General features: G+C 39.3%; 3 protein-coding genes across 3 annotated transcripts; all 3 read right to left on the bottom strand.

Annotated features, from left to right (window-relative positions):
* Nucleotides 1-296: 296 nt before the first annotated feature.
* Nucleotides 297-2,438, bottom strand: foxc1a (forkhead box C1a). Its single transcript, XM_042497939.2, has one exon. It carries the CDS (start codon nucleotides 2,167-2,169, stop codon nucleotides 757-759), a length of 1,413 nt encoding a protein of 470 aa, XP_042353873.1. The 5' UTR covers nucleotides 2,170-2,438; the 3' UTR covers nucleotides 297-756.
* Nucleotides 2,439-9,451: 7,013 nt separating this feature from the next.
* Nucleotides 9,452-12,651, bottom strand: foxf2a (forkhead box F2a). Its single transcript, XM_042498300.2, has 2 exons — nucleotides 11,401-12,651; nucleotides 9,452-9,977 (listed from the first exon to the last, which is right to left on the bottom strand). Exons 1-2 carry the CDS (start codon nucleotides 12,347-12,349, stop codon nucleotides 9,805-9,807), a joined length of 1,122 nt encoding a protein of 373 aa, XP_042354234.2. The 5' UTR covers nucleotides 12,350-12,651; the 3' UTR covers nucleotides 9,452-9,804.
* A 1,725-nt stretch (nucleotides 12,652-14,376) lies between these two features.
* foxq1a (forkhead box Q1a) lies at nucleotides 14,377-15,608 on the bottom strand. Its single transcript, XM_042498370.2, is given in 3 exon segments — nucleotides 14,377-14,691; nucleotides 14,694-14,741; nucleotides 14,743-15,608. Coding segments are annotated over 3 exon segments (834 nt in total). The 5' UTR covers nucleotides 15,472-15,608; the 3' UTR covers nucleotides 14,377-14,634.
* Between the last annotated feature and the right edge of the window lie 1,695 nt (nucleotides 15,609-17,303).

Raw genomic sequence — 17,303 nt, 5'->3', positions numbered from 1 at the left:
CATCAATATTTTTCTATAAAGATTTTTTTTTCATCTGCGAAGACGTGAAGCAAAATATATGTTTTTGTTTTGGGCATTATTATAAGCAAATAAGAGTATTTTTTCTGGTGCGAGTAAAAATATTTAAGATGTGGATCTGTGCAGCAGATTACAGTCCAAACGCACAGCATTTCAGAAATAAAATCTCAAAGGGTCAGATCATAACAAGGCCTCTTTAGCTCCCTCACAAAACTAACACGGGCCAGACTGAGTGTAACGTAAGTCTATATTCAAGTCTGTAAGAAACGAGGCGTAACTTTAACTCACATAAAATGACAAATTTATTAAACAAACAAAACAAATCCTTCAGAATACTTTTCAACAAAGGAAGAATCTTTGAAATAGTACGGCGATATACACGTTCCTTTTTCTTACTTTTATATTGGAACAATTGTTTTTTGGACAATTAAGGCAATTCAATTTAGAAACACTTTTTTGGTGTTTGGTCCATAATATCCGGCTACATTATTTTTTTTTAGAAATAAATTACTATATGCAATTTACACGTCCATGAAAACTGACATAACATATCACATAAAGCCACAAAAGCAAAGAGAGACTTACGTGTTATTTGCAGTAACACTGTTCTTTAGAAAGTCTGTTTTTTGTTTTTCATATTAGTCCATGTGGTGTAGGGCAGGTGAGAGAGGAAGAAAAAAAAAATACTGGAAGAGTTCAAACACCGTGAGGGAAATATTCAGCCTATTTTTCTTTTGGTCAGAACTTGCTGCAGTCATACACGAAAGCTCCCGAAGTGCGATAGATGGGTTGGCTCGGTGGGAATGACATCTGACAGCTGTTATTCCCATTCACCGGTGAATTATTCAAGCCAATTCTTTGGGATTCAAACATCTCTCGGACTGAGTGGAAGTTCTGCTGCTGCGCCGGGTATGCTGTGCCCAGATGGCCCAGGTCTCCGGCCTGGTTGAGGTACCATGAGGTCAGCCTCCCTTGGTGGGCATGGTGGCCCTCCTGCGCAGAGTTTAGATTAGCGTGGCTCATGGAGGACGAGGTGGTAGTGACTGAGTAATCTGGCAACGTTTCGTCCACGGTGGTGCTCGGTGCCAAGTGGCTCGACCTGTCCCCGGCGTACAAGCTCATGGCTTGCATGTTACAATGATAGGTTGCGTTGGAGGTAGTGGAGTTCTGGTTACACGCTGAGCTATACACAGATGTCTGATTTGGAGAATAGTTTAAGGACAAAGACGGTGTTATACCTGTCCTGGTGGATGCAGTGAGGGTGGAAGTGAGCTCTGTGGCGCCTTGTGGAGACCCCCTGAGGGAGGTCATGATGTTGTCCACGCTGAAACCTTGCGTCGAGGCCTGGCTGTGGTGCTGGTGGTGCTCGGAGCTGTCCATGCCGATGGAGCGGTTAGAGGGGATGCTGTGAGGGCTCCCGCTGGACATGCTGCTGCTGTCCGGGCTCTCGATTTTGGGCACGGTGTTCAAAGATGGCGAGTCAGCCTGCGGTGGCGTGACTGCCCCGTTTTCAGTCTTAATATCCTGGATCCTCACAGGTTTGGAGCCCTGCACCGGCTGCTCCTGCTCCCGGCCTGGCTGCCTCGGCGGCACATCCTTCTGCAGCCGCTCTTCTTTCTCTTTCATCGCGTCTTTCTTTTTGAACCGTCTCCTCCTCCTCAAGAAGCTCCCGTTTTCGAACATGTTGTAAGAGTCCGGGTCCAGAGTCCAGTAGCTGCCTTTACCCGGTTTTTTATCATCACGGGGCACCTTGACAAAACACTCATTGAGCGACAAATTGTGCCTGATGCTGTTCTGCCAGCCCTGCTTGTTGTCTCGGTAAAATGGAAACCTCTCCATAATAAACTGGTAAATCCCATTCAGGGTCACCTTCTTGTCAGGCGAGTTTTGGATAGCCATGGTGATGAGCGCGATGTAGCTATAGGGAGGTTTGACCATATCCTTGGGCTGAGGTTGGGGAGTGTACGGTCCATACGCACGGGCCATGCTGGCTGGGTATTGGTCATGAGCCGCGTGAGAGTACATGTTCATAGGTGCGGGCATCCCCGTGTATCCCCCACCGGCAGCGGCCCGGTAGTAGCTGGGGTCGCTGCTGATGTACGGCACGACGCCCAGCGAGTTGGGGCTGGAGACGGAGTAGCGAGCCTGCATGTCTGCACTTTGATCCAAAAAACTCCAAAATAACGCAGGCGGAGAGCTCCTCTTCTCAAATCACAGCTCCTCACAGCTCACTCGAAAAGAAAAAGAAAAGTCTCTGCTGGACCTCAGCTTAAGCCGTCCCCATCTCTGTGTCTCTACGAAACGCACATTGAAAAAGTTCTGAACTTTGGACATCCGTCACCACGCAGGACTTTTTGCGCAGTTAAATTCTTTCCTCCTTTTTGCTGCCAGAGGAGCTCCTCCCCGAAGAGTGCGCGAGGCGTCCAATGGGAAGTGAGGCCGTGCAGAGAGAGCAAAGAAAGCTCGCGGCCACACTCGGAGCTTTTTAGAAAAACGAGAGGAGGTGTCGGTAACTCCCAGCCCACTCGAGCCAAGACTTCAGACGTGACAGAGAGACGCACATGTGCACAATCAGATCATGGAGTGCGTATTGGCGCACACTTGGTTACAAAAATATGCCCTCTATCAGACCTGTAGAAATCAGACACAAATGAGCTGTGTTTTGAATTTAAATGTGTAATACGTTTACATTAATCTGTATATTATTGTATTAAATTAATTAGTATATTTTTTTTTACATTCATTTGAATTTTTCGAGCGTAAAATCACAATTTTACGCACTGCACGAAGTGGATTTATTTGCCCTCTTGTGGCTCACATTACGCCCTTTTTTTAAATTGAGAAAGACAGCGCCAACAAACCAAACGGCATCCAGTTTAAAAGTCTTTAAAAGTGCATTTTATTAGTGAAAAGTTTCAACACCAGCAGCTGATCACTGGAGGATCAAAGCAGGCAACAGCGTCGTTAGCAGTGGGCGGTTAAAGTGAGATCTCATTACAACGGGAATTAAAAGACAGTTTGTGCTCCAGAGGTGTGAGAGTTTATTCAAGAGAGGGATTTAAAGAGCAGGGAACCAAATGGGATGACACCTCGCATACTGAGAGGTTTTTCATGAAAAATGTTTGAATATCTATTGAAGTGTTGGGAGGCCTGTTGAGAATTTATTGTCTCTGTAGCTGAATAAAAAATATAAAAACTTTTTTTGATTCATCTATAATTCCAAAAAGTCTCAGGGAAGTTAGGTATGTGTATTATATCAGTTTTTTGCAATGTAATTAATTTTAAGGCTGAATATTTTGACCAAACATACAGACAAAAGTTCGATGAGCCGACCCTGAAGGCCTCTCTGTATATCGGCCTGCTGTCAGAGGCGACTGTGCATGAAATCGTTAATGGTCATTGAGAGGCAAAGTTACAGTCCTAATATCGATGTAATCCTCTGCAGGTCGTCTTAATTAAATGTCCGTGCAGTGGCCTGCTGCTCCGCCGGTTTCTCCTTACATGGACCCGGGCATGAACTTTTTCCACCGCCTCGGGCTGTTTACACAGTTCACGACTGCCTTTTTGACTTAATACCACGGCCTGCCCACCCAGTCCTCCTTAACTCTTTTTTGTTTAAGGTATCCACGGCTGAAGCGCAGGGAAAACTTGAATGGATGTCAAAAAAAATAAACAAAACAACAGACGAAACATTTGATGGCTGTTTGGTATTTCCCCCCAGTGTAATTGCAATATAATGAGGAAGCAATTACTATTAAAATAAATGTTGTGATTTAATGGTGACAAATTTTAAGTTCAATAATTCAAAAACTATTTGATCCACAATTAAACTGAATTGATTTTATGTCTATGTGTTATATGTTTGTGTGTTCTGTGCATTTTACCTCCTTATTTGCCCCCACTGCAAATTGTTTATTTTCCAAAAAACAAAAAGTAAATCGTAAAGTCATAACAAATAATCAAAGTGAGCATAAATGTATCTTTATATAAAGAACTTACAATAAAACAATGCTCTGTGCTATTAATTAATTCCGTCTTACATGGGTGATGTTAATATATATTTTAAAAAAAAACTAATTCGAAATAAAACCAAGTTCACAATACTGACAATTTTTTAAAAACAGATGGATAGAAAGAAGAGATATGGATAAAGACACAGTGAAGATTGAAGACAATTAAAGTGTCAGCATAACTATGATTATGGCTCCCTCTAGTGTTTAGAAGGAAGTCCTTCAAGTTATAACTAGTGTTTTCTTTTTGTTTTGTTTTAATCAGCCTAAATATTTTGTGAATTTATTTGGAGTTTTATGACCCTCAAATATTTTATAACCTAATTATTAAATCTACATTTCAGGAGAAAAAAATGGTCAGTAGGTCAAGTAAATGCATTACATGGATGCTACAATTAAGAAGAAGTATTTTGACAAATAGGTCAGTTTTTTTTCTTTTTTTTTTTTTTTTTTATAGAACAGAATAGAAATACTTTTTTAATCCCACAAGGGAAATTGTTTTGTTGCAGCAGTAAATAAGAGAGCAGCAACTGAATGAAATATTTGTTAAAAAGGGCAAAATAATGCAAATATATATATTAACGAAGGTACTTAACATAGAATAAAATAAAATAACAATAACAATTATAACAATAACAACAACAACAACAACAACAATAATAATAATAATAATAATAATAATAATAATAATAATAATAATAATAATAATCATAATAATAATAAACATATGTACAGTATGTACAGAGAACAAACAAACAAAAAGCCAAAAAGATTAAAAACAGCATTAAAAAAGAAAAAAATGTGCAAAAAGTGAAGATGGATGTGCAATAAATTGTGTAAATGACAAATGCGGATATTCATTTTACTACTTATTATGGTAGACTCTCTCTCTCTCTCTGTCTGTGTGTGTGTGTGTGTGTGTGTGTGTGTGTGTGTGTGGGGTTGATCATGTACCATGGGAGCCTTTAATTGGCAGAGGTTGGAGTAGGCCACATTAATGAGACACTGCTGCCGCCTCACGGTCAGTGTTAGTACTACAGTCTGAAATCAGCACTAAAATCTCTGGTCCATTCAGCCTGCTGCCACCAGTTATCAGATACAGTGAGGGGAAACCATGAGTAGATTGGACGGATATGTGAATTGATTAGAAGTTTATCATTGTTTACATTCTTACTGTGCTGTAAATAAGTCACTGAAAATTTTGTTTAAAAACGTTGGCACTCAAATTGGGATACACCATCTAATAAAGTGTTTTATTGTCAGTTTCATAAGACAGAACACCTTCATTTTCTCTCAGCTTCAGTTTTTTTATATTTACTGTATAAACAGGCACAGTGCACCTTATGACTCGGCATCCATGATGTAGCTGGAAAGGTGACAGCATCAGATAACTTTAGGCTGATAAGAGTTATGACAAGCATTGTTAGAGGAAAGGTTTTTTGCTTCGTAAAATTTGTACCATTTCGTTTCTAAAATTGGGCCCTCGTTTGCTGAATGGGTCTCCACCTTTTTAGAATTCACGATTTTCCTATATACGGACACATATTCTACATATTTTAATGCACCACATTAAAATTATGTTTGACACAGGTCATAGTGTGCATAATTTGATTAAGACTATGTATGTGCACCATCTTAAAGGCAGACTTTCACATGTTTTACTTACAAAAGCACATCATGTAATTGGAAAGTTTAAATGTTGCATCTGTCAGTCGTGACATTAGACTCTGGTGCCCCATGGCAAAGAGGCACATCAAGGTCCCTTTTTATTGCATTGACTGCTACAGCTAACATTGTATTTATAACAGTTAGAGGAGGCTATCTGACTGTGTAACAGTATTAAGATGTTACTCAGCAGCTGAAGGCCCCACTTGTCTGGAGGCAGTCGCAGTGCACCGTATTATGCCTTTATAGGAGGTTTAAGGAGGCAAACATTTGTGTGGTTTGCCTCTCGTGTCAATGCACCCTTGACATGTATGCAATAATTAAAACAGCTAAACACCAGGTTTGACTCACTGTGTAGTGAGCTCATGGCCCCCGGCCTGGCTTCCTCCAGCTCAGGATCCCAAACAGGCACAGTGTGCATCCTTTAACTAATTTATGACAGCAAATTCCTTTTTCCACCATCCTCTGCCTCCTCCTCATGTAGGACATCAAGACAGCACTGATGATGAGAGCAGTTATGATATTTGGGAGTGATCAGCTGTACAAAACATTGATGGGAAATGGTGGCAACATCAGCATATGTAAAGTTTACCTTAATTTATTTGAGTGCTTTCTTTAACGTTTTTGTTTTTTCTTACACTTCAAATATCAAATTAGTTTTATTTTGCTTTGATTTTCTGTCTTTACTGGGCTTAATTCCCATTAAATCTTAGAGTAATTTAATAGAAGTCACTAAAAGTAGTCTTCATAATATGAGCAGTGCATTCTTGATAGATCATTTTCACAGCAGACATTTTGACTTGTTCCCGAAGGAAAAACACAGGTGAAGCAGTTTTTTGTTCACGATGGCTCAGTTAAATTAAAGTGTCCCAGTAAGCCCTGACAGTGAGGCAGCATACACATTAACCAGCACCCTGTAAGTAGCTCACCTGTGCTTTTTTTTTAATGCCATCAATGACGCCTGTGCTTTTTCCACGAATGTCTGCATGCTAAAGGTCTATCTGTATAGCTAAGTGTAAAATACACTAACCTTTTGCACTAAACGTGTGGCAGCGTCCAGCAGTTAAAAACACTGCCACCTGGGCTCACATAGGAGCGTTGTCCCTTATTTCTTGGTTTAATTCGAAAGCAAAAAAAGAGGATACAATTTGGAGTTAAACCCACAACTAACCCATCGCCAAGTTAGCAGCACTGACAGGGATGTTTGAGCTGAAACAGCTCGAAGTAAAGCTCAGATAATGATTGACATAAAGGTGCGTCTGTGCGTTTCTCCACTTTAGATACACTGTTTCAGATTGCTTGTGTATGTATGGTTGTTAGTGTTGAAAATAAATAAAAATTAATTAAAAATATCTTAAAATGTGTATCAAAAGCATGAAAATGAGGGATCGAATGGAAGTGATGGATAAAATGCCATCAGGACTAAGGAAGTAGAGAGGGGGAAAAAAGTCATTAGCACAAATAAATAATGTAAGACAATAACTAAAAAACATAAAACATCTCAGACAGAAAGAAAAAAATGAAAATGATAAAGTCCATGAACAATTTGTGCTTGTGAACAATAGTGCAGTCTCTATTTATCTTTTCAATCATAAGTCATATAGCTGATTTTATTCTACTTTTCTTTTTTTTGGCAAAATATCACAGATTACATGTAAGGCAGATTCATGACTAACTGCTGCATATTGTAAATTTTGAATTTGAACATCAGCCATTCAGTAGATTACCACCAGGGAAGAAGCATTACAATAGATTGTAAAATGACATGAGAGACTATATAACATGTCATCTGCAATGTTTACTGACTTAAATGTAATATGTATCACAAAAAATTAAGCAAGATATAAGAGAGTTGACCATAAAATTTATTTGTAGTCAGACGCCTTTTTTCTGCTTCCATGTGATTCTAGTCATTTTTTTTTTGCTTGTTTGGGGGCTCATATTTTTCAGTGCATATACCATAAACCACAAATTAAATGTGTTCATACTTGTTTTCAGCACCATTGACAGCAGAGACATTAATACCCTTAACTCTTTCATTGCAACAATAACCTGGAGCCACTCTTCAGAGCTGCTTTTTGGAAATGATGTTGATTGTTCTCCTCTGTCAACATGACTGCGCAATCTATATATATATATAGTTTACTAATGCTTGTCAGACCTGGTCTTGTGATTAGACTTAGCAAATGACACTATTTGGGGTTCAAAATAGAACCAAGACCACTGTGCATCTACATCATCATTAACTAGAGTGAGATTTATTATGAACAAATTCAATGTAGGCTAACTGATATAGTCACAGATTTCAGGGATTAGGGATACAAGGGATGCAGGAAAGTGGCAGAGAACTTTTATTTTGATGAAATTAAAGCATTTTCCACCATAAAATGATGCAGTGATGCATAAAAGGCACACATTGGTGGATAAAAATTAATCAGAGTGCAGGAATTTAAGCGTTGGTCTGAATACCATTTGTTGAAACATGGTTGATTTTGTTTTGTTGAGATTTAGATTATATCTGGCTCCTCATAAAGCCAGATGGATACACAATCACACAAATAAAGCAGTCGTCTATCTTGAAACCTATAATCAATCATCTGTTATTCATATAATTTACATCAATTTTCTGGTTGAATTAATTTTTAAAAGATTATTTGACTATAAAATATCATCATCTTCTATGAGATTAACCTGGAGAGACTCTCAGTTATCAAGTCAATTATTTGCTTATACTGTATCACTGTAACTCGGGCTCTCATTGTTCTCTGTGAGATTCTCTGGACCAAAGGGAACCTGCTGTTACTGTGGGGGCCATAACAGAGACACTTACTTTGTATTTATGGAGAACAAATATATCAACTTTACCTGTATTATATATTTCAAAATGCCTAAATAACCAACTGACTGTTCTGCTGAACATTTTAATGCCTTTAGACGAATGAAGTTATGCACACGCAATTTTCCATAAAGGCTTTAAATGAAATATGAATTGAGTCTTACACTTAGATTGCCACGAGGTGGCGCTACAGTCACGTGAAAATCAGCCAACAGGACTTAACAGGAAGGATGGGTTTTTAACTCATCCTAGTTGAGAGTTGTTTATTGAATGTGCCTTATATCCTCTTTCTTTCCCTTTAGGAATTCATTTGATTATAACCAATATCAAAACAATATAGACAGGTCTGTCGGGGTAAATAAGACGCAATTACACTTAAATTATCATCAGCGTATCAACCGAATCAACAAAAAGTTGGCCAACTTTTTTTTTTGTTTTACAAATAATTTTAAAATCGTCTTTTCTTACGCAAAATCAGTGTTTAAAAAACATGTCTTTGTTCATATGTTAAAGTGATGTTAAGTGCACCTACTTCAGCTCTCCGGTGAGAAAATAAGACATGACTGTATTTCAAGAAAGCACCGATAAAACAATTTAGCATTCCGTGATGGAGCTTAGTGCGATGATTGTGTCAAGTGGGGGTCTAGTAATATTTTAATGCCGTACCGTAAAGGTTAATTATTACTATTATTACTATTATTATTATTATTATTATTATTATTATTATTATTATTATTATTATTTGAAGGATTGGGAATGAAGGAGTCGAAAAGCCCCAAATTTGCAATGTTTAAAATGTCTGTCACAATTAGGTTTTGTGATAATTATAGTAATAATAATAATAATAATAATAATAATCTCGTTAGCAGATAAGAAGGAACGATGAGAGAAGAACTGCATTGCTGATAAAAGTTTATGTATAAAAAAAACCTTTTATTGCTAAAAACACTTCCAAATTATCCTTTAAAAATAAATCTCTTTCTTTGCCTGGTGCAGGAAATCTGCAACAATTTCAGCAACTTCAGGAACACAAAATTAAGTGCACGAAAGCTTTAATTCAGGTACGTGTGTTTTCAGTAAAATGTTGATATTGCTTATTCATATGTGTAAAGTCAGACATGTAATGAGGGTGGAAACAAGTCCTCACATCATAACCATTTTAAAAAAGAAGTCAGAGTTCACTGACACCGATTCACCAAAGGTCAGATTCTGTTAAAATAAGTCCACCAGAGGGTTACATTTGACAGTCTTGACAGTTCTGTCTTTGGTGTTTTGTCACATGACACATGGCTTTACGTCCTGATAGACACTTTGGTGGTGGTGGTGCAGCTGATGGTAGTAAGATCCGCCGGTGCTGGGATGCAGGGAAGAGATTCCGTTTAGGTTCAAAACGAAGTCCTTCCTGTCACACACAGGAGCTGCGTGGCTGGAGTATCGAGACAGTCCCACTGAAAACACACAGGAGGACACACGAGGTCAAATCGTTTCTTTTATAGGGTTATTATTTTTATTCACACTGATGCAAACAAACAAAAAATCTGCGTTTTTATTGTGTTCGTTATTTTCAATAAACAAGTGAATTTTTAATGAACGAACATTTTTATAAAGTGCTTTTTACGTATTGATTTGCTTCATAGATCATTTATAATTAAGCCATTTATAAGAACAAATTTAGCTTTGTATTTGGTAATAATGCAGTTATAAATAATATCAGTCATAAATAACCGATAAATAGAATTCTTCAATGATCTATTCTGCGGGTATGTTAAAAAAAAAACCATTAACAAGGAGTTTGTTTTGTTTGTTCTGATGTTATAATCCAACAAGTATACAAATGCTAAAAAATTGTGATAGATAGATAGATATGGTTAAAATGCATATATACTGTGCAGCCATTTTTTCAGAGGGAAGATCTTCCTGATGAACTGGAAAAGAAAAAAAAAAAAGATAAAGCATTTAGCTAATTTGGTGACTCCAGCCACGTGGATCTTCTTCAACTTCTCTTCTACAACTTGGCAACAAAAATGTGTTCTTATCAGTGGCATCTGATGGGTCTGTTAAACATTAGTAAATCATTTATTAACCATATGAATTAATAACAAGTTATAAAACTTCCACAAGGGGGCTTTATTAGTCTTTAGTTTTGCGTAAATACAATGAAAACATGGAGAACAACACGGAAAACTTTTTTTAAATTGGAATACAGTAAGCAATAAGACACTCTGTATATGTGTTGATTATTATTCTGCTGTGGCTCATATTAAATGCCCTAATGAAGCTGCCCTAAAATTAATTCAAGCTTTTTTTATTGTTGAAAATATGTTTGCGACGTGTTCAATGTCGTTTTCGTTACTTCTTTACGCAGCTCTCAACTGTAAAAAGACATGTTGTGCCTGTTTTTATGCATTCTGTAGCACAGAGGCCTTTAGTGAAAATAACAAGTGTCAGATGACAAGAATTCTAAATGTAACAATATGCTATAACTGGCGCATATGAGATTGTGCACACTGAGACAAAAAAACAAAGATTTTACTGTCTGGAGGAAATAAGTTTGGGTCCTTTCAGCGTTTTATTTGTTGCATTTCCCTGAAGGTTCGCTCAGGTTGCACAATTGACCTTGTTTCAGTCAATAATACTTTATATACAGCTAGCCTATATTGAAAATCTAATTTCTATTTTATTGTAGTTTCCCTGTTTAATTTTTGTGATGTCTGAAAGCCTAAAAAGAGCATTTTATTTTACGCAAATGGCGGTGACTTCTGTTCTGATGGAGAACTCATCCTCTGCAGTTTAATGTTTTCCATCCTTGTGACCTATCAGAGTGCAAATCAGAAAATACAACATGCACATGGCTGCACGATGAGGCTCTACCTGAAATCTCGGAGGAGTCTCGTGCGTTGTGGTGCAGATAGCCTTGATCCAGAGAGTAAGATGACATCCCCGTGTGCAGAGCAGAAGAAGTGGGACTGCTCGATGCCAAAGACTGCTGTTTGATGTATGAAGACACACCAGGTGAGCTCCAGTGTGAGGCTGCATTTGCATACGGAGACTGACAGTCCAAAGTGCCTACCATGGCTGGGGAGGACTGCAGGGGGCTGCTGCTGCTGTCCGGGCAATAGTCTGCATTAGAGCCCACCTGACAGGCCGCCATGTACGATGACCCGGAGCCTGATGACATATGTGGGACGTGATGCCCCTCGAAGCCACCTGGCACTGTGTTACCCATCAGGTCTATATTATAGCTGTTGTGGCACCCTAAGGAGCCGGAGGGTGATTGGAAATCAAAGTTTTGCGGCAGCATGGACGTGCCAAACCCGATACCATTCATCATCCTGTACATTGGTTTCAACGCTTGGCATTTCCTACGGAACCCACGAGGTCTGCGGCGAAAGGAGCCCTCCTCAAACATAAACTCACTGCTGGGGTCGATGGTCCAGTAGTGACCCTTCCCGGGTCTGCCGAGGCCTTTGGGCAGCTTTATAAAACACTCGTTTAGAGACAGGTTGTGTCTGACGGAGTTTTTCCATCCCTGATACGATCCCCTAAAGAAAGGGAAGCGAGCCTGCAAGAACTGATAGATTTCACTCAGAGTAAGCCGTTTGGTCGGTGAGCTTTGAATAGCCATCACAATGAGCGCGATGTAAGAGTATGGAGGCTTTTCAGGGCGCCTCAAACCCGAGTTTCCCTTTTTCCATTTGGGTGATGCGTTGTGCGCGCTCTCCATCACCGGCTGTGCGCTCAGCAGAGTTACATTCAGAGCATCGGCCCCTGGACTGGAGCGAGATGGATCCAAAAGTTGCTTGGAGCTCTCGGTCGTCATGGTTGCGCCTCTTTTTGGATCTTTGGGGGTTCTATAACACGTGCGCAACTGACTTTTACAATATTTCCAACACTTTTAAAGGCTCTCAAATGTGATAATTAAAAAGTCAGCGTCCTCTTGCGATGCTCTGCGCGTTTATAACCGTGAAAATCAAGAAACACCAGCCGCTGTTTCTCCTTCCTCTCTCTGTCCATCGCTGGCAATAATCCCGCAAGAGGGGGGAATAAAGCTCATCGACTTTGCTTGCGCATATCCACCCGGCCAAACACAACTCGACCACCTATCAATTCTTAAATCTCTCTGCCCCTCTATCCCCCCCCCAAAATCCCTCCAAGAAATCGCCAGGAACTACTCCCTCCCCATCTGGCCAGGATCCAGACTAGAAGCCGGACACAGCGCAGTGAAGTAATACAAATCTCCTCCCACGACTCACTTTCCAAAACACCTCTGAATGCGTTCGTCAGGCTGATCTTTGGTACAGTTCGGGCACATTAAAATCATTCCCTTTGTCTTCAGGTGTACCTGCAAATAGTAAAGACGCCTGCTTGTGGTTTTATTTCGTAAAGGTATAGGAGAGACAGAGTGCTGCAGTGCTCATTTGTCTGGGATCTGTTCAGGGTTAGGACTCTGACATGAGAGGAAGCATGCTTTTTCCATCAGAGCGTGCCAACGTGCCACACACAGCGCACAAGTGTCAGTTTACCTCTTGGGGCCTGGATTACATCCCTGGAGAAATGAACTGATTAGAAACTCCAAATAAAGTCAGATAATGAAATATATTTTGAGCATTGCTATAAATGTGCCCTTTTGTGTCTTGCTAGAGTTTTACACACGTGTCATTGCAGAGCAAGTCACCACTATAAAAGGGCGTTAAATAATTTCCCACACCACCAAAGTTAAAACACAATCAGAATACTAATAATATCAGCAACATCAAACCTGAAACCCCGCTGCGTCCAGGATGCACAGCTGCTTTAAAGGAAATTTACTTTCTAGCCTTAGAAGAATGGGTCTACTTGGAAGACATTTCTTCCTATTGTGGATTCGAGTTGAGCTCGCTCAGGATGCACCATTTGTACAAACCCTTTCCTGCGCATGTGTGGTGACTGAGGCGACAGCTATTTGCAGCGCCAGACAGAAAATATAAATATTGGATGCCTCTATCCGGCAACAGCGAGCTTCATGCACTGAGAAGTAAATACTTATAAGGCAATTTGGTTTTGCATCATAAATCATAAAGGAAAACGAACATAAGTAACAGGGTGCATTCGTACTATTGTATTTTTTATTTTCATTAATATTTTATCTTAATTTTCATAGTTATTATTATAATTATTTTATTATTATTATTGTTGTTGTTAATATTATTAGCCCCATTATTATGAAGAATATTTTTTCTATTCATTTCCTTACATTTTAATACAGTATTTTAATATTTTATTTTCATTTTGATCATTATGTTCATTTTTTTATGATTATGAATATGATGTTTATGATGGTTATTTTTCGCCATGTTATGAATAGTTTTCAATACATTTTCTTAGACATCATTATTATTATTATTATTATTATTATTATTATTATTATTATTAGCCTCGTAATGGGGTAGAATATATAGAAATTGTCTTACATTTAAAAATCTCTATTTTACTCAGATTTCTATTGTTATTTTATACCCACCTTCATTTTTTATTGTGGCTACAATTAGTATCAGTATTGTTAATGGTCGCCCTGTTTTAGGGAAGAATATTTCTTTCTATAAATTTTACATTTAAATAAAACATGAACAAAATAACTGCTCAAAGGCCAGTAAGCATGAGGCTTATACAGGAAGAGGCTAGTGTATGTAACATGCCCACACACTTGCAGCCAATCCCTGGCAGAGCTCTCAAAGATTTTTTCAAGGTGAGTCACATAACACACACCCAGATAACCGTTATTGCTTTGGCACCTCATACAGGTGTCAGTCCCAATTTGTCTCCACATGAACCAGTGACTAATCTTAAAACAATAAAAAACGGACACCATCATTAGTTAGATTTTATTTCGACCTTTTTTATCTGAAAGAAAGGCATAAACAAAGTGCATATCTTTAAACAAACAATAACGTCATTGGAAAGTTCAGTAACATACACAAGCAACTGTGTATAAAATGTGATCTGTTGCTTCAAGATGTACAAAAACAAGTATAACACTCTAGCAACACAATGACGTCCATTGGAAAATCCTCCTCTGTGTCCATCATCAGTGCACATTGATGATTTTAAATCACCAAATAAAAATGTTCATTTGTGATATTGCAACACTGTGTGTGAAAGCAGCCCATAGTCACAGGCGTTGGGCACATGCGCAGCACAGGAGTCCATACAGCAGGCTGCCTTGACGTATGAAAATGAGGCAGGTGGATTTGAATGTGGCATCATTTGTTCAGTGTAGCGCGGCCAGGTGAAGGCAGGGTGGAGAGGTAAATGTTCCTTGTTTGTATCCCTCTTGAATGGCTTGCTGAGGATGCTGTCTATCGCGAATGAACTAGTAAACTTGACACATGAATCAGTCTTTGGTGCAGCCTGCTGAGTGCTCTGCGGCTCCTCTGGGTGCTCGGACACCTCTGGCGCCCTTAACTTTTTATCAATGCGCTTTCTCCTGCGCCTGAACACCCCGTCAGCAAAGGTGTACTCGCTTTGAGGATTGAGCATCCAGTAATTATCCTTCCCCCAAGGTCTGGACGGGTCCCGGAGCACTTTGAGAAAGCAGTCATTCAGAGACAAGTTGTGTCGAACTGAGTTCCTCCAGCCGGTGTAGCTGCCTCTGAAAAACGGAAATCTTTTCATCAGATAGTCGTTTATTTCCGCCAAAGTCAGACGTCCAGAGGGGGAGTCCCGGATTGCCATAGCGATGAGAGCGATGTACGAGAATGGGGGCTTGGGTCTCCGTGTGTACGGCTTGGACTTGGTGGTGCTGGTGCATGGAGTAACAGGTGGAGGGCTGTGCGCCACGCTGTCCCCATCCGACCCCAGCTCCTCCTCAGCAGACAGAGGAGAGCGCACACTCCCCTCCGCATCACTGGACATCTCGAAATGCTTCATGTCATAGTGGCTTCCACACAACACCTCCAGCTTCATGCTCTTGGATGAAGTTATCCTGTAGCTCTCTGCGTAAAGTCCGGACCCTCTGTGCGTCAAGACGCGGATTCCTCCCCAGCTATCATACCTGACCGAGTGCTGAAGCCAGTCTCACCTACAAATGTGTGTGAGCAGCTGTTTATAGCCGACTCACCTCAGGACCAACCCAGGAGGGCGGAGCTAAATGATTAAAAAATATTTGGAGCATCTCAAAACATCTTGCGTGCATGATGGTCTGTAATAAAACTGTGATCATAATAAAAGTTTTACCATGCGCCCATAAAATAGTATTTAGCAAAGATCATGTTCAATGAAAACACTATTCGCTATTCAGTTCACTATTCACTTTGTTCCCTTCTTACCTGCGAAACGTGACCTGGCAGACACCTTGGGACTATTTCACCTGAGACAACCAGGTGGCGTATGTTTCCTTTGTATTTAAAGGGTGTGGTGCCTGCAGGTGCTGCAGTGTCATTTATCTATTTCAGTCAGCACTGTAACCCGGGCGATGCAAAAGTCCTATATAGAAGCACGGACTTTGTGGTACTTTTACTTCGTTTTCTTTCTTTAAAAAAAGAGTTATTTATTATTAGTAATTTTTGTGTCTCTTTGTAGTCATTTATGTCTCTTTTAGGTACTTTGTGTGCGTGTGTTAATTATTTCAGTGTACCAGGTTCAATTCATACAATTATATTGAACAAATATTGTTCTATAAATTAAACAAGACCACAAAGACAAAAGAACCGCAAAACAGAGCAAAGTAAACAAACAAAACAAATCAAAACAAAAAAACTATATACAAAGGTGTATCATTTAAACAGCTTTAAAGAAAAAGTATTTCATATTTATGAATATCTATTGTTTTCAATGCGTTACTATTCTTTAAACCATGAAATGTTTCTATACAGTGCCTGGTCTCTATTTATAATTTTTGTATGTGTGGCATCGTTTTAGTCCATTTGCACATGTGAATTTAGAATTTGCCATATAAAAAAGGACGTTCAAAATAAACTTTTTTTTCAATCAATATCATTCTTGTTTAAAAAAAAGAAAACGTCTTTTTGTTTTTGTGTCGCTTTCAGTGACATGCGGGCAGTGTTTGCCATGTCTCCCTTGTAAATCTTATTTTCTAAACCAATTACATTTCACAAAATAAACATGTAATTATAGCATTACTATTTACTGTGATTTTTATCTTCATTTGTGTATTAATTTGGCAGTTTAGACATTACGATGATAAATGTAGCAGATGCGGATTATCGAGTACGAAAGTAATTGGGCAAAAGGTAGTACTTTCAATTTATTATTAACGTCAAAAGGGAGTACTCATCTGGGACTTTTTACGTAAATGCCAGAAATGCCATTGATAGAATGAATGTTACGTATTAAACGTATAATCGAGATTCCGCACTGGACATGTGCGCAGTTTGATTTGAACGTCATGACGTCAGAGCTTATTAACGTAGATCAACATCAATGCCAATATGGCGGCGGCGGCGGCGACAGACGCGGACATTTCGACTTAACTGTAATACATCCGTGAGACATCTCAGGACTGAACGATTTTGCAGAAGGGTTTTTAAAGCAAAAAGGACATAAGCCCCAGCCTTATCCGACCCGCATCAACAAAAAGGGACAGAAAAGTGTTTTCTTAATGGACTGGTACGAAAGAAACTGGCTACACATATGTGGTTATGCTAGCAGTTAGCGACCGGAAACGCTAACCAGCTGTGAGGACGAGTGTTTCAACGTCGTGATTGATGTTTTCACAACAAAAGGTCGACGGGTGGTGTTATCTAAGAGCAGCCTGGATCTACAGCTTGGTGAGTCGG

Source organism: Plectropomus leopardus, chromosome 12 (genome assembly GCF_026936395.1).
Source record: "Plectropomus leopardus strain MGB_pleo_1.0 chromosome 12, ASM2693639v1, whole genome shotgun sequence".
NCBI classification, from domain to species: Eukaryota; Metazoa; Chordata; class Actinopteri; order Perciformes; family Serranidae; genus Plectropomus; species Plectropomus leopardus.
Note: the sequence above shows the minus strand (reverse complement) of the source record. Positions and strands in the feature narration are given on the sequence as shown.

Excerpts from the sequence above, each read along its gene's own strand:
- foxc1a (XM_042497939.2), bottom strand. The coding sequence starts at position 2,169 with ATGCAGGCTCGCTACTCCGTCTCCAGCCCCAACTCGCTGGGCGTCGTG.
- foxf2a (XM_042498300.2), bottom strand. The coding sequence starts at position 12,349 with ATGACGACCGAGAGCTCCAAGCAACTTTTGGATCCATCTCGCTCCAGT. Across the intron at positions 9,978-11,400 it reads AGACTCCTCCGAGATTTCAG|TGGGACTGTCTCGATACTCC; the intron begins GTAGAGCCTCAT and ends GTGTGTTTTCAG.